This window comes from Carcharodon carcharias, chromosome 6, assembly GCF_017639515.1.
Source record: "Carcharodon carcharias isolate sCarCar2 chromosome 6, sCarCar2.pri, whole genome shotgun sequence".
Classification (NCBI taxonomy): Eukaryota; Metazoa; Chordata; class Chondrichthyes; order Lamniformes; family Lamnidae; genus Carcharodon; species Carcharodon carcharias.
This window is the reverse complement of record NC_054472.1, coordinates 182,364,867-182,387,501: the sequence shown is the minus strand read 5'-3', so window position 1 is coordinate 182,387,501 and position 22,635 is coordinate 182,364,867. Positions and strand designations below refer to the sequence as shown.

Genomic DNA, 22,635 nt, shown 5'->3' with positions numbered 1-22,635 from the left:
TTTTGTTTCAATGGATTGGGTTCAGTCTTCAGAAACACCTTACCTAAATCCTGTTGATGTTCTTCTTTCCTGTATCTTAGATTTGAAATTAGTTAGCTGATTATGTGAATCTGGTATGATAAGATCCCAGGAATTCTATTTGATAACAAAAACAAAAATACCTGGAAAAACTCAGCAGGTTTAACAGCATCTGCGAAGAGGAATACAGTTAATGTTTCGAGTCCGTATGACTCAGAACTGAGGGAATATAGAAATGAGGTGAAATATAAGCTAGTTGAGGGGGTTGGACAGGTGGAGCTGGATAGAGGGCCAGTGATAGGTGGAGGCAAAGCAGAGATTGCCAAAGATGTCATAGACAAAAGGACAAAGGGGTGTTAACGGTGGTGATATTAGCTAAGATATGTGCTAATGGTGACATTAAGGGTAGAAAGCAGGACGAGCAAGTAACAGATAGCCCTAGTGGGGCTGGGGTCGGTGGAAGGGATCAAAATAGGCTAAAAGGTGGAGATGAAACAGTGGATGGAAATACATTTAAACATAATGGAAAATAGGTGGGAAAAGAAAAATATATTTTAAAAATATAAATTATTGGAAAAGGGGGGATCAGAAAGGGGGTGAGGATGGAGGAGAGAGTTCATGATCTGAAGTTGTTGAACTCAATGTTAAGTCTGGAAGGCCGCAAAGTGCCTATTCGGAAGATGAGGTGCTGTTCCTCTAGTTTGCGTTGAGCTTTACTGGAACATTGCAGCAGGCCACGGACGGACATGTGGGCATGAGAGCAGGGTGGTGTGTTGAAATGGCAAGTGTCGGGGAGGTCTGGGTCATGCTTGTGGACAGACCGAAGGTATTCTGCAAAGCGGTCACCCAGTTTGCGTTTGGTCTCCTCAATGTAGAGGAGACAGCATTGAGAGCAGCGAATGCAGCAGACTAAATTGAGGGAAATGCAAGTGAAATGCTGCTTCACTTGAAAGGAGTGTTTGGGCCCTTGGACGGTGAGGAGGGGGGAAGTAAAGGGGCAGGTGTTGCACCTTCTACGGTTGCATGGCAAGGTGCCTTGGGAGGGGGTTGAGGTGTAGGGGGTCTTGTAGGAGTAAACCAGGGTGTCCCGGAGGGAACGGTCCCTGCGGAAAGCCGCCGGGGTGTGGTGAAGGGAAGATGTGTTTGGTGGTGGCATCACACTAGAGTTGGCGGAAATGGCGGAGGATGATCCTTTGAACACGGACGCTGGTGGGGTGATAAGTTAGGACAAGGGGGAACCTATCATGGTTCTGGGAGGGAGAGGAAGGTATGAGGGCGGATGCGTGGGAGATGGGCCGGACACAGTTAAGGGCCCTGTCAATGACCGTGGTTGGAATACCTCGGTTAAGGAAGAAGGAAGACATATCAGAGGAACTGTTTTGGAAAGTGGCATCATCAGAACAGATGCGATGGAGGTGAAGGAACTGAGAGAATGAGATGGAGTCCTTACAGGAAGCGGGGTGTGAGGAGCTGTAATCGAGGTAGCTGTGGGAGTCGGTAGGCTTGGAATGAATATTGGTGGACAGTCTGTCACCAGAAATTGAGACAGATAGGTCAAAGAAGGGAAGGGAAGTGTCAGAGATGGACCATGTGAAAATCATGGAGGGGTGGAAATTGGAAGCAAAATTAATAAATTTTTCCAGGTCCAGACGAGGGCATGAAGCAGCACTGAAGCAGTCATTGATGTACCCGAGAAAGAGTTGTCGGAGGGGACCAGATAATTTTGCTTCCAGTTTCACCCCTCCATGATTTTCACATGGTCCATCTCTGACACTTCCCTTCCCTTCCTTGACCTCAGTCTCAATTTCTGTTGATAGACTGTCCACCAATATTCATTCCAAGCCTACTGACTCCCACAGCTACCTCGACTACAGCTCCTCACACTCCGCTTCCTGTAAGGACTCCATCCCATTCTCTCAGTTCCTTCGCCTCCTCCACATTTGTTCTGATGATGCCACTTTCCAAAACAGTTCCTCTGACATGTCTCCCTTCTTCCTTAACCGAGGATTTCCACCCGTGGTGGTTGACAGGGCCCTTAACCGTGTCTGGCCCATCTCCCACCCATCCGCTCTCATACCTTCCTCTCCCTCCCAGAACCATGACAGGTTCTCACTTGTCCTCACTTATCACCCCACCAGCCTCCGTGTTCAAAGGATCATCCTCCGCCATTTCCGCCAACTCCAGCATGATGCCACCACCAAACACATCTTCCCTTCACTCCACCCCGGCGGCTTTTCGCAGGGATCGTTCTCTCCGGGACACCCTGGTCCACTCCTCCATCACCCCCTACACCTCAACCCCCTCTCACGGCACCTTCCCATGCAACAGTAGAGGTGCAACACCTGACATTTTACTACCCACCTCCTCACTGTCCAAGGGCCCAAATACTCCTTTCAAGTGAAGCAGCATTTCACTTGCACTTCCATCAATTTAGTCTACTGCATTCGCTGCTCTCAATGCGGTTTCCTCTACATTGGAGAGACCAAACGCAGACTGGGTTACTGCTTTGTGGAACATCTTCAGTCTGTCCGCAAGCATAACCCAGACCTCCCTGTTACTTGCCATTTCAACACACCACCCTGCTCTCATGCCCACACGTCCGTCCTTGGCCTGCTGCATTGTTCCAGTGAACGTAAACTAGAGGAACAGCACCTCATCTTCCGACTAGGCACTTTGCGGCCTTCCAGACTTAACATTGAGTTCAACAACTTTAGATCATGAACTCTCTCCTCCATCCCCACCCCCTTTCTGATCCCCCTTTTTCCAATAATTTATATTTTTTAAATATCTTTTTCTTTTCCCACCTATTTCCATTATTTTTAAATGTAATCCCATCCATTGTTTCATCTCCACCTTTTAGCCTATTTTGATTCCTTCCACCCACCCCGGCCCCACTAGGGCCATCTGTACCTTGCTCGTCCTGCTTTCTATCCTTAATGTCACCTTTAGCACATCTCTTAGCTAATATCACCACCGTTAACACCCCTTTGTCCTTTTGTCTATGACATCTTTGGCAATCTTTCCTTTGCCTCCACCTATCACTGGCCCTCAACCAGCTTATATTTCACCTCATTTCTATATTCCTTCAGTTCTGATGAAGAGTCATACGGACTTGAACCGTTAACTGTGTTCCTCTTTGCAGATGCTGTCAGACCTGCTGAGCTTTTCCAGGTATTTTAGTTTTTGTTTCAGATTTCTAGCATCCACAGTATTTTGCTTTTATTCTATTTGATAAGTTTGATTGCTCAAATGCAGGTGAATGGAAGATTGGAATTGGTGGAGTGGAATTAAATTGTCTTTTAATTAGGTAATATTTCATAAGTGAACGAGTCCGTCAAAGCAAACATGGACTTTTACAATGTTCCTTGTAAAACATTTTCTTCTTTTGCATTATGTTGCCTTCGCTCTTGAAATACCCTGAAATTTTAGACAAGGCAAGTTGATGGTAAACAAATTGTAAATGGGAATTTAGTATCAGCAGAAGTTTAATTTCTAATTTAAAGAAAAGAGAATATCTCATACCTGCAGTGATACTTCATCACTGTCTTCACCAGTGCGAGTGACCGGTTAATTACTGATGCCAATGATGCAGTCGACCTGCCTGGATATTTACTTTTGTCACTTTTCTGTGTAGAATATTGCATATATTTGGAAATGCTTTAAGGTTTTTCCTGATAGCCAGCTGCTGTAACACATCAGTTACGCAGAGACTGGTGAGAAGGTGGTACTCGCTGTCACATGGAGGATTTGAGGTGAATAGTTTTGGTGCATTTAAGGAGAAGCTAGGTAAGTACATGAGGGGGATAGGAATAGTAAGAAATGCAGAAAGGGTTGGATAAAGTAGTTGGGGGATGTCTCGTGTGGAGCACATCAGTTGGCGTAGAGCAGTTGGACTGAATGGATTGTTGTTTAGTAAATTCGATGTGATGCAAAGTTACAGTTAAGCAATGTCAAGTACTTCAGATTCTACATTAATACCCTGTTTATTGCCCCATCATGTACACTGCAATTTTTTTTATGGTAGTGAACATCTTTAGTATAATAGAAAGGATGCTGCAAAGCAGCACTTTAGGAAAGAAAAAAAAAGACGTTGTTCCCCGAAATCCGGTATGGAAGTTGTATACCGACGCATGTTTTTCTGATCTATAATCCTTGGCTTACAGATCAGTTTGAACAATTTGGTGTAAAAAAAAAATTGCATCAATTTTAATGGTAGCTGCAATTTAGTTTAAGGCTGTAGTTCATTATGGGGTTCTGCTGACTCTTATAAGTTGCTCAAGCTTCATTCTCGCAGTTCGACATCATCAGAACTGCTTGATTGAATTACTGCTTTGTAACATGTTGCCAGCTTTGAATTAACTTATATGCAACAATTAATTCCAGTGGCATGTCAGCACATTGGTGCAATAAATCATTGTTTTGTTTCCATGTTGACATTGAAGAAATGTGTTTCTGTACTACATTGGAAATGCCTGTTAAGTCTTGGGTCTTCCCTCTGCATATTTTTCATTGGTTCACTGTCTCAGACCATTTGTAGGTGAGCCCTCCTCTTGACCTAGCATTTGACCTAGCATATGTGCCTTACTTGCTCAATTCTAGGTAGCTCCTAGCAAGGTCGAGGGTTGAACAGAAGATTTAACTGAATATCAGCTGTATGATGTAGTCTTGAGATCTAATCATGTCCTCTGAAGTCAAGGAAGATCACAGTAGAACTAATACTTTATTGGATTAAGCTTGGATATATATTACCATACATATTTGACATTAAATGGAAGCCAAGACCTACTGTAGGTTTATAGTCATCATAGGCTTAATATATATTGGATTTCCTCCGTGTACGATAGAAAATAGCAAACAGGTTGCGCAGGATTGCACCGTAAACTGAATTTGCTGTACAGGCCCTGAATATTAATCTCTATAAACTAGATTGTTGGTAACATTACTTGGAACTCTTATCTTTCACTCTGATGGCTTCAGTAAGACTGCTTAGCTTTTGGAAGACAGGCCGAGAAATAACTTAATTAAAAAATGCAATTAGATAAAGGTGTTATGAGTGGGAGGTTTTATAAGATGGTGATATTTCAAACTGTTTCCTTTAGTTCAAGATAAAATGTAGTGGTGGAGAGGACATGTGATCTTCTACTAATTCTGCCTGGTGATAAGCTTATGTGACCTGGTTGCTGAGGGTCCAGAGGCCCAGAGCAATACCTATTGAAACTCGAGTACTAACTTTCAAACCTGGACACATAGAAAGGAGCAGCTGGCTTTGCTTTGTGCAGACTTACTGATTATGATATCCTGGACAGAGAGAGAGAGAGAGTGTCCCAGAGACAGAGACAGGGAAAAAGCAGTTGCTACTAATAGCAGGGGAAAGGGCTGTTCTCTGTTAGCCACCAGGCAGGATGCTGGTGGGAGCTCATTCTCTGGTTGAAGAGATGGGACCTGTAGAGATTAAAGACACTGGAAGATTTACCTTGGCATGGCCAGGGAAAGGGGTCGCTGGATTGGGCTTTGCTGTGGGAAGTCAGTTTCGGGATTTTCAGAAGACTGAAGAAAGTGTAGAATTTTTCTTTGTGAAACGGGAGGCTGCTTTGAACAAAATTACATCTAACTTCAGTTGGTAGCACACTCACCTCTGAGTCAGAAGATTTTGGGTTCAAGTCCAACTCCATGACCTTAACACAAAAATTAAGGCCAACACTCCATGCAGTACAGGAGGTGTGCTGCACTGGTTGAGACATAGTCTTTTGGATGAGATGTTAAACCGGGGCTGCATCTGCCCTCTCAGGAGGATGTAAAAGATGCAATGGTACTGTTTTGAAGTAGAGCAGCGATGTTATCACTGGTGTTCTGGCCAATATTTATCCCTCAATCAACATCAGTAAAACAGATTATCTGGTCATTATTGCATTATTATTTGTGGGAGCTTGCAGTGTGCAAGCTGGCTGCCTTGTTAACTACATTACAACAGTGACTAAAAGTGCTTCATTTGCTATAAAGCACTCTGGGATATACGGTGGTTGTGAAAGATACAATAGGAGTGCATGTTTTTTTCCTTCCATTTCTTTAATCTACAATTACTGCAACAAAAACAGAAAATGCTGGAAAAAACTCAGGATGTCTGACAGCATCTCTGGAGAGAGAAAAACAAAGTTAACATTTTGAGTCTGTATGACCCTTCTTCCGCAGTATTTTGCTTTTATCTCCAATTATTGCATTTGCTTCCTTCTTCCTCAGCTGAATGCAGGCAGCTGTAAACTCAGCCCTTTAGTAAGAAGTAATTCCATTTCTGTAGCGGAAAATAGCTTTTAAAAAATGAAGAAGAATACAGGGATATGTAAAATGTTTGTTATCTCCATGTCACATCAGCTATTCCTTTGATGGTCTTCAGGTAGAAACATGAAGTGCTGAATAATGGTTGAGTTAAAATAATTTGAATTCAGAAAACAGCTCAATTTCAAATAGCGAGAGTGTCATGAAAATATAATAATTTTCTTAATATTATTGTGATTTATTTTAAAGGTAGGTTAATAGTGGGGTTTGGATTAGTTTCTCTGTTGGATGTGTGTGTGGGGGATTTAATTGAATTAGAGACAGCTAGTCTGGAGCTTTTGAGTGTCCAAAAGGGAAGCTAGGTTTGAAATTCTAAATACGCAAACAGCTGGAGTTTTAGAATGTGAAGCATGAGGAACATTTGCATTTTTAGATAAACCAGAGCTATGAATTTCAAAGAGATCGTAAGGTATTACACCTAGCCATAAGAGACAAAACCAAATAGTGTGTTTATTTTTCCCAAAAATTACTGATAATATGAGTACTATTAAAGATTTACATTATGGAAAAGGTAAAGTTTCAAAGATATATTGGAACAATGAAATTTACATTAAAAAGGGAGAAACATGTATAAAGGAGCTGAGGTTATGTGTAAGGAGAGGGCATTCTAAGATCTAACAAGTGTGAAAAGCCTCTAGCCTCTAGGTATCAAGTTGCTGTCTATAGTAACTGAAGCTAAGAAAACTCACTGTGAATATCACTGTGCAGGGTATTGTGTGCTTTGCCTGGGTCTGTTGAAATTTATTTGTTTTTACTGTTGCCTTAAAGGAGGTGTAACTGGGAACTAGATTAATTATTGGAGCTAGGAGTTATCATAGTAGTAATTTGTAGACCTATGTATGTGCTTAAAATCATTTATTTTATTAATAAATGTTTTATTTAGTTTTGTAAAAAACCTCTAAGTCTCGGGCTCATTACTACTGAATTCAAGGCACGCATCTCAAAATAAAGTACAAATTGCAAAACAGTTGTGGCAACTGTTTCAAGTTTCCCTCTGGGATTTGAGCAGCTTGACATTTACCATCCACTGTGCCATAACAGCAAGGCAATTTAAAACAACTAAAGGCGAATTAAGAAATGATGTCAATCATTTTTTCATATGCTGATCAATACATGAAACAAAGTGTGTAGCTGAAAATTCTGAAATAATTTAATAAGTAGTTAGTTAGATTCTGTGATGCAGGACTTGAGAACCTTTTGGAATAGATGAGCTAGACGACCAAGTGTGCTTTCATCTTCTAAACTGAAGTTTAAATTTCTGCTGGGTTTATGAAAAAATTAAGTGCTTTGTTGCATTGTAAATTGGAAGAATAGAGGATTTAGGTGAAGTCATTTTCTCATAGAAAGATAGAATGGTTACAACACATTTGGCCAATCATGCCTGTGCCGTCTCTCTTCAAATGCAACTCAGTCAGTCCCACTCATTTGCCCTTTTCCTCTTAATTCTGCAATTTTTTTCTCTTGAGATAATTATCCAATTTGCTTTTGAAAACCATTGTTGAAGTTGTCTTCGCCACATTCTCCGTCACTGCATTCCAGATCCTAACCCCACACTGCGTTTTTAAAAAAAGTTTTTCTTCCTCTCTCTGTTGCTTCTTTTGCCATTCACCTTACGTCTGTGTCTTCTGGTTTTCAAATGGGAACAGTTTTTCCCTGTCCACTCAATACAGATCTCTCAAAATTTTGAACAGCTACATTAACCACTTAACTTTCTCTTTGTGGAGTATAGTCTTAGATTCTCTAATCTATACACGTAACTGAAGTTCCCCATCCCTGCAACCATTCTTATGACTTTTTCTTGCACCCTCTCTAATGCCTTCACATAAAGCATGGTGCCCAGAACTAGACACAATACTCCAATTGAGGCTGAATCAGTGTTTTATGAAAATTCACCATAACTTCCATGCTTTTGTACTCTATTCCTCTTGTTTATAAAGCCCAGGATCCTGTATGCCTTATTATTATCCTCTTTCTCAACCTGTCCTGCTGTGTTAAATGATTTTTGCACATACACCCCAGATCCCTCTGCTCAAACACTTCCATTAGCATTGTACCCTTCATTTTGTATTGCCTGTCATTGTTCTTCCTATCAAAATGTATCACTGTGCCATTTCTGCATTAAATTTCACCTGCTATATGTCCACCCATTTTACCAGTCTACGTTCTCTTGAAATTTGTCACTATCCTCATCATGGTTCATAACACTTCGAAATTTCATGTCTCCACAAATTTTAAGACCCCATTGTGTACCTACCCTAGTCCAAAAAACAATCCATTTGTCACAACTCTGTTTCCTGTCATTCAGCCAACTTCATATCCTTGCTGCCACTTTGTCTTTTATTTCATAGACTTCAACTTTGCTAACAAGCTTGTTATGTGCACTTTATCAAATGCATTTTGGAAGTCCATATAGACCACATCAACCACATTATCCTCATCAACTCTCTTTTTCACCTCATTCAAAATAACTCAATCAAGTTGGCAAAACACGATTGGCCTTTAACAAATAATTGCTAATTAATCTACATTTTCTGGGTGATTGTTAATTTTGTCCCAGACTATCGTTTCTGAAAACTTCCCCACCACTATGGCTAATCTGATTGGCCTATAGTTGCTGGCTTTACCTTTGCAACCTTTTTTTGAACAGGTTGTAATATTTGCAACTCTCCAGTTGTTGTGCATCATCTGGTTTGTGTACTTAAGGAGTTATAAACTGTTTGTCAGCAAGGAGTCTTGGAGCTCCAAGACCTGACAGCCTTCAGACCCCTGCGCATGCACAGGCTGGGAGCTTGCTGCACATGTGCAGTTTGGTATCAAGTTCTTCAGGCCAAGGACAGGCCCTTTGTGCCTATGTCTGGAGGTAAAAGATGAGGAATGTGAAAACCCAGGTTAGGTAACTGGGTGCAGAGCGCCAGAGTTAAGTGTCCCTGAGAGAGGGACTTGGGAGAGGGGCAGGGACAGGGAGAGACCCCAAAAGGGAGTCCCAGGAAAGGGACAAAGACAGGGGACAGAAACAGGTCCCAGTTAAGTTGAGAAAAAGAGACAAGCAGTGAACAGGCTCCAATTAGAAAAGGGGGCAGACTTTAAATTAAGTGGGCTTGGGAGAAGCCCTGGTAATCGAAGAAGGCTTAGAAAAATTCAAGAAGGGAATCGATGTTTGGTGACTTCATGCTGTGGGTCATTGAGGCATCCCTTTCGAGCAGCGGCGTTCTGCTTGGATGAACTGAAATTGTGCTTGTAGGTTGATGCTTGAGTGTACTCGGGGAACAGAACCTTGGAAGGCGAGATTGAAATCCCGCGATGTGGGCCCGCTGTTGAAGCTGTCCAAGTTGGAGCCACTTTTGGAGACTACTCCAAGGTGAGCTCTTTGAAGGTGAAGATTGGAAGCCCTCTTGAGAGAAGTGAAGTTTCAATGCGATTGGTTGACTCAAAGCGTTACAGGTGTCTCGGTGGGTCATTGTGAAACCCATGGAATTTGTGTTCGCCGCATCTGGCATTTATTGTGTAGCGTGGTTTGTTGGATCACAGTTGGCTTGTTACCTCATATGTACCTCATACTTACCCTGAATGTTAAAAGTATAAGATTGATATTGTAAATTGTTTTACCTTTCTAACCTTGTATAGTGAAGTTTACTTTTGTTTGTTCAAAACCTGTGGAATCTTGTGTTTTTCTTCACTTAGTAAGTGTCTTGGATCTCAAACTTTGTCCGCTTTAAACAAAATGTTATTGGCCCCTAACCGGATCTCACCAACAACTTGGGGCCTGGCTAAGGAATGTAAAAGGGTTAGAAGGTTATGGCCAGTGCCTCCGCAACTTCCACCCTTGTTTCCCTCAGTAACCTCGGATGCATTTCATGTGGTTCTGGTGTCTTATAAGTATCGCCAGCCTTTCCAGAACCACCTTTACCAACTTTCAGCCTGTTGCCCAGTATCCCACTATCTCCTCTTTCACTATGACCTTGATAGCATCCTCTTCCTTGGTAAAGAGAGATACAAAGTACTCATTTAATACCTCAACCATGTTTTCAGCCTCCATGTGTAAATCTCCTTTTTGGTTCCTAACTGGTTCCACCCCTCCTTTTATTGTCCTTTTACTATTTATATGCCTATAGAAAACTTCTGGATTCCCTTTTATGAGAGCTGCCAGCTTCTTATCATACTCTCTCTTTGCTGCTCTTATTTCTTTTTTCTCTTTCCCTATTTTATTAAATAGTTTTGAATTTCACAATTTTTTAATTGTATCTCCTAATATAAAACTTTAAAAGTAAAGCTGAAATAGTTCAATTTCTTTCTTAATTCTACAGATTCATGCTCTTGTTGAAAGTTTGAAACTCTCCATCACAGACCAACAGCTTCCTATGCTTATCCGTATAATTCAGCTTGGAATTGCACTTTACTATGGTGAAATTTGTTCTTACAAAGATGTAGAAGTGGAAGAAACAAATTCTGCAGCAAAGGAGACATCATCCATTATTCAAATCGGTAAGTAGGAAGTATTTAAGTTCTAATTAGTTTAATTTTGGAATAAATTAGTCTTGATTGGCATCTCACCCATGGTTTAAACATTATTACCCTCTACTACTAAATATTGCAGTTGCATTGTACTATCTATTAGATGCACCGCAGCACCTCCCAAACCTTGAATCCCTGCAACCAAGAACAACAAAGGCATCAAGAGCACAAGACCATCATCATTCCCAAGGTCTCCAGTCAGGTTGTGTGCCTTCCTGACGGACATATACTGCTGCTGCTTCATTGGCCAAAATTTCCTGCTCCTGTTGGGGCAGTGGGCATCATGGTGGGCGAGGGGGGAGAATTCAGTGGGAGGAGCAGAAATCGGCTTCACACCAGCGTGAAATTGCAGTGGTGTCATGAATCATGAATGATCATGAATGGCTGGAGTGAGTCTGATTTGCATCCCACCATGGGCATGGGGTTGCTGGGGGAGGACTTGCAAAGCCTGTAAATAAATCTGAAAGACAACATTACACATTATTTAGTGAAAGTGAATATATTTTCAGATTACAAAGTGACAAGATGTGTTCACCCATGCAACCATTTGTGATCAGAATTTCTTAACTTTTCTACACCTACCATTTCTCCTCGGTGCTGCCTTGACATCCACAGCAGGGGTGGAAGCAGCCTGTGTAATGGTTGGTCCTGCTGCCTCTGATGACTTCTGTATGCGTCCTCTGGAGAGCCGAGGCCTTGAGAGCCCCGGCTTGCTTTGGCTGTCCTCCTGTGGGCCAGCAGCTCTCTCTGCAGTGACAGAGGACGAGGTTGCAGGGTTCACAGTGGGGACTTGGAGGGAGTGGCCAGCCTCTGAGATTCCTAAGTGGAAGATCCAGGGGTGTTCTGCTGCCGATCCTCCTCCCTTGGGGTATCCGAAGGCCCCAGCTTGATTCCCTGAGGGGAAAGAGCACCTGGAAGGACATTGAGGTGCCCTGTTTCCCCATCGTGTTGCCACTTCAGTAACTCACTCATGACATGGAGGTCTGCACGCATCTCTGTGTCCTTTCTGGATCAGGGTCGCCATGGTATCTGCCATCATTCCCATGGAGACCTCCCGTGCACACATGGGCACCACTTCGTCAGAGAGCAGGCGGACACACTCCGACTCACCTGCCACTCTGTTGAGCTCTTCCAACAGCTTTGCGTGGTATTCCCCTGCCTTCTGCAGACTTTCCACGATGGTTGGAAGGCTGAATCCAGAGGTTTGTCATCTGACTCGGACCTCACAGATGCCTCTTTCCCAGCAGTCCTCCAAGTGCCGTGGTGCTCGGCTGAACCTACTTTCTACTGCTGTGGACATTTGTCCATGCGGTGACCACCGGATTGTGAATCTGAGCCTGCCCTAGATCTAGATCCCACTGAGGTGTGTCTCACTGCGCTGGTGGTGGGTGTGGGTAAGTGCTGTGACGGGTCCTCCAGGCTGCTTATTTCCAATGGAGAAGGTGTCCTCTTGGCTGGAGGTGAGGACCTGGATAGAGCTGAGGGACTGGTTGGCTGAGGGCTTCAGTCAATTGGCAGAGCTCCCTGTGAACCAAAGTAGAGATAATTAGTGCATGGTAGCAGAGTCAAAAACAGGGGAGAGACACTCACATTTGCATTGAGAGGGATGATGTGGTGCAGGATCCTCACATGGGTGTTCGTCGCCGACCTCGCTGTCGCTGCAGGCACAGTCCATGTCCTCACCAGTCAGCGTGCTGGCATATTCCTCAAAGTAAGTGAGGGGCCTGATGTCGGCCACTCCACCCTCGGTCTGAGAGCTCTCCCTCCTGTTGTGAGCCAGCTTCTGCTGCATGAAGTCTGATGGAAAGAGTGTAAGCAGGACACATGCCACTGCATGGAATGTTTGTGTGGTGAGTGGAGCCATGGATGGGATGAGGATGCGAGGTCCAGAGGGATTTTTATTCACTCATGGGATGTGGGCTTCTCTGGCTGGGCCAGCATTTATTGCTCATCCCTGGTTGCTGTTGAGAAGATGCTGGTGAGCTGCCTTCTTGAACCACTGCTGTCCAAGTGATGTCGTTACACCCTCAGTGCTGTTAGGAAGGTGGGGTTCCAGGATTTTGACCCAGTAACAGCGAAGGAATGGCAATATATTTCCAAGCAGGATAGTGAGTCACTTGGAGGGGATCTTCCAGGTGGAGGTGTTCCCATCTACCTGCTGCCCTTGTCCTTCTAGGTGATAATGGTCGTGGGTTTGGAAATTGCTGTGTAAGGAGCCTTGGTGAATATGAGGTGTTGGAGATGTGAGGGTGTGTGTGAGTGTTGGTGGTGATGTCCCTTGAGGTGTGAGACCCCTGTGGATGTGTGATGGATTTGTGAGTGTGAGAGCTAAGAGTGATTAGATGGTTGACTTTCCCTGGTGGAATGGATGAGAGCATTCATCCTCTTCCTGCACTGACCACCTCTGTGCTCCACTGGCGCTGACGGCTGCTGCAACCACCTCCCAGGCTGGATTAGTGACTCTGGAGCTCCGGCCAGAGCATAGGTGGAGGAGTTCATGGTGGCCTTCTGCATCCAACAGGCGCCCAAGGGACAGGGTTGACGTCACCTTTGCTTTCAGGGCCATCGTCGCCTGGCACAGTCCTGGTCTATAGACATGAAGTAGGTTGCGCTCTGTACGCTTTAACTATGGTGCCCGGGACGAGGAAGCGCTGAGTTCAGGGGGGCAGATCTGACCAAGCCCAGCCACCAACGATCCAGCCCCAGCATATTTCCCATGAATGCATTAATAATGAGGCTGGGAAGGGAATGAAATGGCGTGAAATTCCACCATTGTGTCCGGTTGGTAAAACGTTGTTTTCCACGCCCGCTAACCCATTTACTGCACATCTGGATTCCGTCCATTGTTTCTCAGTCAATATCCTGGAACTCCCTATCTTACAACATTGTGGGAGTACCTTCGTGTGAATTGCATTGATTCAAGATCAAGGCTCACCACCAGCGACTCGCAGACAATTAGGGATGGGCAATAATTGCTGGCTGGTCTTCCTGGTGACTCCAACATTCTGAGAATTTTTTTATATATAAAAATTGCTTCAAAGTGTTAATTGTATTTTAATTCTGTACAATTGCAGGCAGGTGGTTGACATTACCCTGTGATTCACATCTGCCTTTAAAGACACTGACTTAAACTGTGGTTGTTGGGTGCCGGTCGTAATCTGTAACTGGTAAATAGATGCTATAAAAGTGTGTGAAGATTGACTGCCCTTCTATCCTTCACCACCTGGCTTTCTGGAGCATAACACAAAGGGCTGTAAAATGTAATCTTTTTGTGTTCCAAGTCTCTGGTACAAAGAACATAACAAGGAATCAGCGCACAAGTCGGCTACAAGGCTCCTTGAGCTTGCATAATGATCTTGGCTGTTCTTCTGCCTCAACTTCACTTCCACCTCCATTCCCCCTATCCCTTGATTTTCTGCAAGATGAAAAATCTATCTCCCAGCCTTGAATATGCTCAATGAGGGAGCATTCACAATCCTCTGTTGAGTGAAGAAATTTCTCCTCAACTTAATCCTAAATGATTGACCCCTTATCATGAGACTGTACCTCTATGTCCTAGATTCCCCAGCCTGGGGAAGCAGCCTTTGTGTCTTTTCAGCCTTTGTAGTGAGTTTTCATTAATTGGGCTATTATTGGAATTGAATATTTTTGGAGTCTAATGCAGTCAGTTTTTGTTTTTGTCTACCTGCCAAGCCCCTTCAAGACCTTGTAGGGTTTTGTGAGACAACCTCTCATTCTTCTAAAATCCCAGACACTGTAAGCCCAGTTTACTCAGCTTTTCTTCAGAGGAACGGTCTCTCGTCCCATGGGCCAATCTACTGAAGCTTGGCTGTACCACCTCCAAGGCAAGCCCTCGCTGACCAAAATTTGCATGCAGCACTCCAGGTGTGTGGTGCCTCCAAAGCCCTACACAATTGAACAAGACACCCTTTTTCTTATACTCCAGCCTGCTTGCAATAATGGCCAATATTTTTTATTTATTCGTTCATAGGATGTGGGGGTTGCTGGCAAGGCCAGCATTTATTGCCCATCCCTAATTGCCCTTGAGAAAATGGGGGTGCGATGTCTGTTTGGACTGTTGCAGCCCATGTGCCTTTTTCATTCCTAATTGCTTGTTGTGTCTGCATGCTAACGTTGTTTCTTGTATGAGAACACCTAAGTTTCTCTGAACGTAAATATTTAAAAGTTTCATGCCTTGCAAAAATATTCTGCTTTTCTATTCTTGTTACCAAGACGAATAACCTCAGACTCCCCCACATCATACACCATCTGCCACCTTGTCGCCCACTCATATAACCTGTCTATATTCTTTGCAGCCTCTTAGCCCTTCTCACAGCTTACATTACCACCTAGTGAATGTACGCAAACTTAATGCTTACTCTCAATCTCGTCGTTTAAGTCATTAATATAGATTTTAATTGAGAGACCCCTGCACTGATCCTTGAGGCAGTGCACTAGTTACAGCCCGCCAAGTTCAACATGCTTCGTTTGACCCTCCGCTTTGCTTCTTGTCCATTAACCTATTTTCTATCAATGTAAATATTTTGCCCCCAACTCTAGGTGCCTTTATCTTGAGTATTAACTTTTTGTGTGGCATCTTAGCGAATGCCTTTTGGAAATCCAAGTATACTGTATTTTCTGGTTCCTCTTTATGACCCTACTAGTTACATCCTCAAAAAACTCGAATAAGTTTGTTAAACACCTTTCGTAAAATGTTGACTTGATCTGACCATGTGATGGTTTTCTAAGTCCATTGTTAAAACTCCCTTAATAATTGATTCCAGCATTTTCAGCCTTTCTGGTGAGATTTCATTAATTGGGCTATTATTGGAATTGAATATTTTTGGAGTCTAATGCATACTGTTTTGTGTACCTCAGTTTTGTCAGTTTGCCTGCGTGAGATGGGAAGTGGTTCATAATGCAGGGGTTTATGAAGATAGAGGATGAGAAATGCATTTCGTGAAAATTATAGGAGAAATTGTGAAATTTGCCATATCTCCTTTGCAACTTAATGACCACTGTACTTGAAATGGTAATAACACAATATAAGTTCCAGTGAGATGTTACATTACAACCATTTTCCGGTTTGGAGTTTTGCAATTCTGATTCCAAAAGTGCGGTATTTATGTTTGCTTTAGAAAAATTGTTAATTGTGTGTAGTTAATTGGAGCAAGTGCTGAACAATTGAATGTCTCATTTTACTTGTGCTTAAGATACCATTGACAAAAGGAGATAGATTACACTCCAGGTGAGTAAAAATAAGATTTGTTTAATGTTGGTGCGAACTAGCTGTAAAAGAACGAGTAAATAATCCTCCAGATATCTGAGCATTCTACTCCAGGTGCTTTTTTTAATGTATAGGACTTATGTTTTATTTTCTCAGGGAGGAAATAAAATTATACATGTTTTCTTTTAGCCAGCAGTGCAGAATAGTTTCCTGTAATGACCCAGCAGCCTGTCTCTGTAGCCTAACAATAACTATTCAGGGATGGCTGATGATGTCGCTGGTGATAAATTAAGAACAAATCTGAACTGTGAGTGCTAGCTTGAAGTGGGTGTTGGGGTTTGTTGGTATATGGATAAACATTTGTTCACTGCTGTTAATGTGAATTGTGCACTGTTAACTTGCCTGCAGACATGATGCTTAATGCAGCTTTTCAATAATAATGATGGTATTTTATAATGGTATTTTATTCAAGAAACACGTTGGCAGCCCAAAGGCTGAATTGCATTGTGACTTACATGGGAAAAAATGTGCAAACATGTAACAATGATATAGTAACAAAAATAGACAAACAAATTCAGCAGTTAACAGGGGAATGGCAGACGGGATATTAAAGGAAGGGTAATGTTGAATTAGAATTAAATTACAAATTACGTCCTCCATTACAGGCACTGAAGGACTTCTAAATTTGATAATTTAAATATTTAATTGAGGACCTGAACCATGTATGAAATAAGACTATATACGTACCTTTCAGTTCTGCATCTTATGGGTTTTTTCTAAATCCTTTCCAATACTTAAGTTTTTGAAAAAATACATGGGAACATGGGTAGGCCATACAGCCCCTTGAGCTGCTTCACCATTCAATTACATCATAGCAGGTCAGAAACCTCATTGTACCCGTCCTTGCCTCATATTCTTTAATAGCTTTGGTTAACAGCAATAAAAATACAAACCTTAGTTTTATTTTATTGATGCCTCTATACCTGATGAAGTAATAATCTTGAGTAGATGGACAGCTGTGGCTCAGTGGTTGCATTGTCTTCTCTGAGTCAGAAGACTGTGGGTTCAACTCTCTCTCCAGGGATTTGAGCACAAAAGCAAGGCTGAAACTCAAGGGCAGTACTGAGGGAGTGCTGCATTGTCAGGGGTGCCGTATTTCAGGCAAAATATTAAACCGAGGACACATCTGCTCTCAGATGGATGTATAAGATCCCAAGACACTATTTGTAGAAGCGTAGGTGAATTCTTCTTGGTGTCTATCCAATATTTATCCCTCAACTATCATGACTAAAACAGATCATCTGACGATCATCACATTGCTGTACGTGGGACCTTGCAGTATGAAAATGGCTGACATATTTCCTACATTACAAGAGTGACTACACTCCAAAACACAATACCTATACTTAGTCGGTAAACCCCTTTGGGATGTCCTGAGGTTGTGAAAGATGCTGTATAAAGGCACTTTCTTTTCGTCTAAACTACATCAATTTAAGAAAATGAAAGCACTTTTAAAAAAAATAGAAGCTGCAGGCTAGAATTTAGAAATACTTGCAATTTCAAAGCTTCAATTATTTTAATCTCTCTTAGCCTTGAGGTGTTGATTTTTGTAGAATTCTTATCCGATGACTTCACTGGGATGTAAAGCCTGATCAGCATGGGATGTGGAACTGAAGCACAAGTTCCAGAAAGTCATGGTAATTTATTGAGAGAAATACTGGGTTGTATGATCTGTAGAAACTGCTAGAAACCTAAGCAATTAGTGTTGGCTGGCATGAATAACATTCTTCATTCAGTGCCAGATGTGCAGTTTGTTGTCATGCTGCTGCTATGTGGAACCATGCAAGTGAATTAGTAGTCTATCAGAAAAATATACAAGTTGGCTTAGCTGCTTGGAACAGAAATATCAAATTACCGATATAAATGTGTGGTTTGTGGAATTCAGGTTTTTAGCACTTGATAAGTAGCGTACAGTTAAAAATATGTTGCAGCCTTTGACAAAATTAAGATTAACGGTAGCGTACTATATGCTACTGTTATTCTTAATCTTTTCAAAACCTGCAGCATATTTTGATTATACAAACCAAGCATTTTAAGTGTACTCATGAAAAGAGCATTCCTCTGCATATTTTTCTTTAACCTGTTCAATCTTCACTTTTGTCAACTTTCCGTCTTCACGAACAAGTAGAAAGGGGACTGCGTGAGGCACATTATTTGTATCCGCTGGAATGTGGTGACACAGCCACTGTACAGTAAGGTTGTAATGTTAAGCCGTTGTCACTTTTATTTTCTTGTCTTAGGAATTTTTCCATTTGTCCTAAGTTGCTTTTATCTCCTGTATTATAGTCCGTTTAACACATGTTATGTGGAGAGGTGGAAGGATGATGGCAACTATTCTGCTTGCTCTGCATTCATAGTGTTCTAATGCATGCAGAGGTACCACTGTTACAACAGAAAATTGTCCTTGGGTCCTCTGTGGTCCAAATAACTCCCACGTCTAAAGCTGCTTGACAACATATGTCTGGGTTTTTCTCACAAGTAAGGACTGTCTTGATACGTCCCTGAAAAAACCCTGTTCGAATGAGGCATAGCCCAATTACCCAAGTAAACTTCTATATTTTAATGAAGGCAATCTTTAAGCCTTTCATGGTGAAATTTGAGCCAAAAGTGATGGCCTTAGGCCTGTTCATGAGTTTGCATGATACACAGCGCGGATCAGGGTAGCCATTATCCTGCTGGATACCTTTAATTCACTCTATTTCAGCATGAAGTTTGCATGGTGAGCAAATGACTTGGGCCCTATTTACAAGGTTACCAATAAGACCAATCTTGTAACGTGTGGACCTGTCACTTTCAGCCTGAAAAGTGCCCAGTCTACCTCAGATTACCCTGGAAGGGCAACGTATCTCAGAAATTTGAGCAGCATGCTACTATGCAGTAGTAACACAAGTGGTATTTGCCACTAACAGGATTCTGCCATCAAGTCAAAAAGATGTTTTACCAATCACACAAATGAGTAATGTGGTATGTGAATTTTAGTGCCAGTTTGATGCTAGGTATGTAGGCCATACATCCCAAAGACTGGCGGATTGAATCAAACAACATGTCCCACCCGCTGTTCACAGAGTACAGACCATAGCCAACCAGCCTGTGCTTGAAAACTCGAAGCACAGGCACAGTGTCTAACATTATATGTGATTCTGCAATTGGATAACATTTGTTCAATAACCCTCAGTGTGCTAAGAATTACACTCACAACTAATTTAAGATTGTCAGTTGGGCTCGCAGTGTGGCGCATTTACATGTACTGGAAGCTACATATATTAATACACAGGCCCTGTTCTTTACAGACAGAAAGAACATGTACACACATTGCGCATTTCAGCGAAACAAAATAAGTGACAGCCATTTGCTGACTCATTCCTCAGCGTAATGCCTTGACCAATCAGGGTCAAGCTGCCTGGTTTAAATTTCAAACAATGCTTGGCAGTTAACTGTCAGTCACCATCATTGGTGCATTCTCCATGACAATGCCACTTGCCAACCAATCAGCACTCCCTTCACATACAGTATAAATTGTTGTTTTCCTCTTAAATTGATATTCTTGCGAGGTGTCCTGATGAGTGCAAGACGGAAAGCTTAGACATGTCCCTTTTTTTCATGCTTAAGTCCTGTAATAGCAGATGACTAAACAGGAAAAAATAAATTGAAGAGAGTGGCGTAAGAAAAATCTTCTTGAATGTGCTAATACAGATGTCCCCAAGAGAATTTCAGCCTAGAAGGAGGCCATTCATCCATCAAGTCCAAGCTGGCTCCCTGCAGAGCAATCCAGTCAGTCCCATTCCCTTCTCTCTCCCTGTAATAAGATTTATTCCTGTATAATTTTGCACTTAGATGGCAAAAAAAAATCTTGAGGCATTTTCCAGTTGAGTGAAGAGAAACAAAGCAGACGTTGAGCCAAAGCGGAGATTAGGAGATGTGGCCACGATCTTGCTTGAAGTAGTGTGTTTCAAGTAGGGTCTCAAAGGAAGAGCTAAAGCTGGTGAGGCAAAGCTGAAGGTACAGCTGCCAGTTGCTTGACGAATTTTTAATTTATAGCATTGATGGCGTGGACTGGGAGCCAATGCATGTGAACAAAGATCATGGCGATGGGTGAGCAGGATTTGGTGATACGGGCAGCAGAGTCTTGGATGAACTGTTGGATGAGGTGGTGGATGGTCATGAAAAATTTTGATGGGTGCATTCCATTAACATAGTGAGCATACAAATTAATGCTACTGTCATGTATTTTCAACCTAAATGCAAGGAGCGTAATATTTTGTAGCTTTTGAGCAGCTTAACGTTCTTTGATGGCATTAAATTCTGCATGCAACCTAAAGCACAATATCTGTTGCTTTTAATACTGCATTTCAAGCTAAGTTATTGGAGAGCCACCACGGGAACCTGTTTGAAAAAACAATGCACCAATACTTTTGTCCTGCATTTTATTGTAAAGGCAGCTTTTACTATGTGCAACTTTTAAATTGCCTGAACAGAGCATGCATTTCGACTCCCTCCTTTTTGATTCCAAACATTTTCTTAATGTGCCTGAACTTAAGCAAGGCTTTATATTTTGTGGTATTATGATTTCAGATGACTCCATGACCACAAATGTATCTACGTTTCCTGCCCACTATTTTGATCCAAATAACAGCCATTAAACTTGCAGGTTACAATAAAGATCTCGTAGCAAGAATATTGACATTTTTACTGGCAAAAATGATTAGTTTGGTTATGGAGGTGTGCTAATGTACAGCATATTGCACAATATTAAATGGAATTATTGGTTAAAATATTCCAAATGCTGCGATATTGAAGGAGATTGGACATTGTTCAACAGTTCAGAATTATCATTTCATGTGTCTGTTGCCCAAATCTCTTGTTCAGAAGTGTGGTTTTAAATTCAGCACCAATAGATCGGACCAAGTTTTCTTGCTAAAGGCTATTAAGAATCATAAGTACAAAGAGTTCTGGCAGTCTCTATCCAATTCTCTGTGGACATTAGATAACAACATAAAGTTCCTCAAAGTTATCTGTAATCAAGTGGTATTATTTGAGACCATAAAGACAGTATAAAGCAATGTTAATATATCTTGTGCATTACTAAATACGTTTTTTGAAATAGATATGCAATTGTAGCAGTAAATGAACAACTAAATCTCAGTTTCATCTGACTTTTTCATTTTGTACTCTTTGCTGAGCACACGTATTCAGAGTATAATAATACTTGGCTGTTGTATGCTCATTGAAACCCAGAAAGTAATTCTTATCTGGGCTTCAGCTTTGGACAAGCTGAAGTTAATGTAGCCCTAGAAGAGCATTGGAATAATTGAGAATGGAGGGGAGAAAGACATAGATGAGGGCATCATGGCAGATGTAGGGAGGGTGGGTGGGCAGATGATTTTTTTTAAAATTAATTTTTGGGACATGGATGTCATGGGCATAGCAAACAAATTTATTGCCTATCTTCCATTTCCCAGAGAAGTTGGTGGTCGGCATTGTTTTTTGTTACATCTGTAGCTCACTAGATCACTTCACAGGGCAGTTTAAGTCAACTGAATTGGTGTGGGAATGGAGTAACATATAACGGAGGCGGGGTAAGGACCTTGGTGAACCAGATGTGTTTTTATTGACAGTCCCACAGCTTTGTGGTCACTTTTTACTCTCAGCTTTTTTTGCCAGGTTTTTTAAACTGCATTCAAATTCTCAAACTGACATGATGGGATTTGAACTTTCAAAAGTATCTCTGTTCCTGCATCCCTTTTAAAATTGTACCCTTTATTTTATATTGGCTCTTCTTGCTTTTCCTACCAAAAGACATCATTTCATACTTCTGCGTATTCAATTTCATCTGCCACATGTCTGAACATTCCACCTAGCTTATCCATGTCCTCTTGAAGACTGTCACTGTCCTCTTCACAATTCATCACACTTCCAAGTTTTGTATCATCTGCATTTCAAAATTGTGCCCTGTATACCAAGTCTTGGTTATTAATAATAAAGAAAAGCAGTGGTCTGAATGCCAAACCCAAGGGAACACCACTGTATCTACCTTCCTCCAGTATGAAAAACAACCATTCACCTCCACATTGTTTCCTGCCACTCAGTCAACTTTGTATTCATGCTTCCACTTTCCCATTTGTTCCCTAGCTTTAACTTTGCTGGCAAGCCTATTAAGTGGCACTATATCAAACACATTTTGGAAGTCCATATACACCACATCAACTCTCAATAAATTCAATCAAGTTAATTAAACGCAATTTACCTTTCACAAATCCACGCTGGCTCTCCTTTTGTGAATGTATACTTGTCCAAGTGACTACTAATTTTGTTTTGGATTTTTGTTATTTAAATGCTTTTGGAACTTTGGCTTGATGGGGCAAGAGTGAAGCAGGAGAGGCAGCTCAGTGGATGGTCACAAATTCATGAGATCATTTTCCTTGTGAGGCGTGATGTTGGAGGGACAGGGATTTAATTGTGAAGAAAAGAAGTTGGGTGTTATCTTG

At 41.9% G+C, this 22,635-nt stretch overlaps 1 protein-coding gene across 11 annotated transcripts in view; it reads left to right on the top strand.

The window, feature by feature from the left end:
- LOC121278899 (vacuolar protein sorting-associated protein 13B-like) overlaps positions 1 to 22,635 on the top strand; it is a 1,102,197-nt gene that overhangs the window by 111,368 nt on the left and 968,194 nt on the right. For all 11 annotated transcript variants that reach the window (XR_005943292.1, XM_041189400.1, XM_041189399.1 and 8 more), the window contains exon 7: positions 10,656 to 10,833. Coding sequence is in view for 10 of the 11 variants with exons in the window: in XM_041189400.1 (XP_041045334.1) it covers positions 10,656 to 10,833 (178 nt within the window). In the remaining variant the exon portion in view is untranslated. The remainder of the gene's footprint in view (positions 1 to 10,655; positions 10,834 to 22,635) is intronic.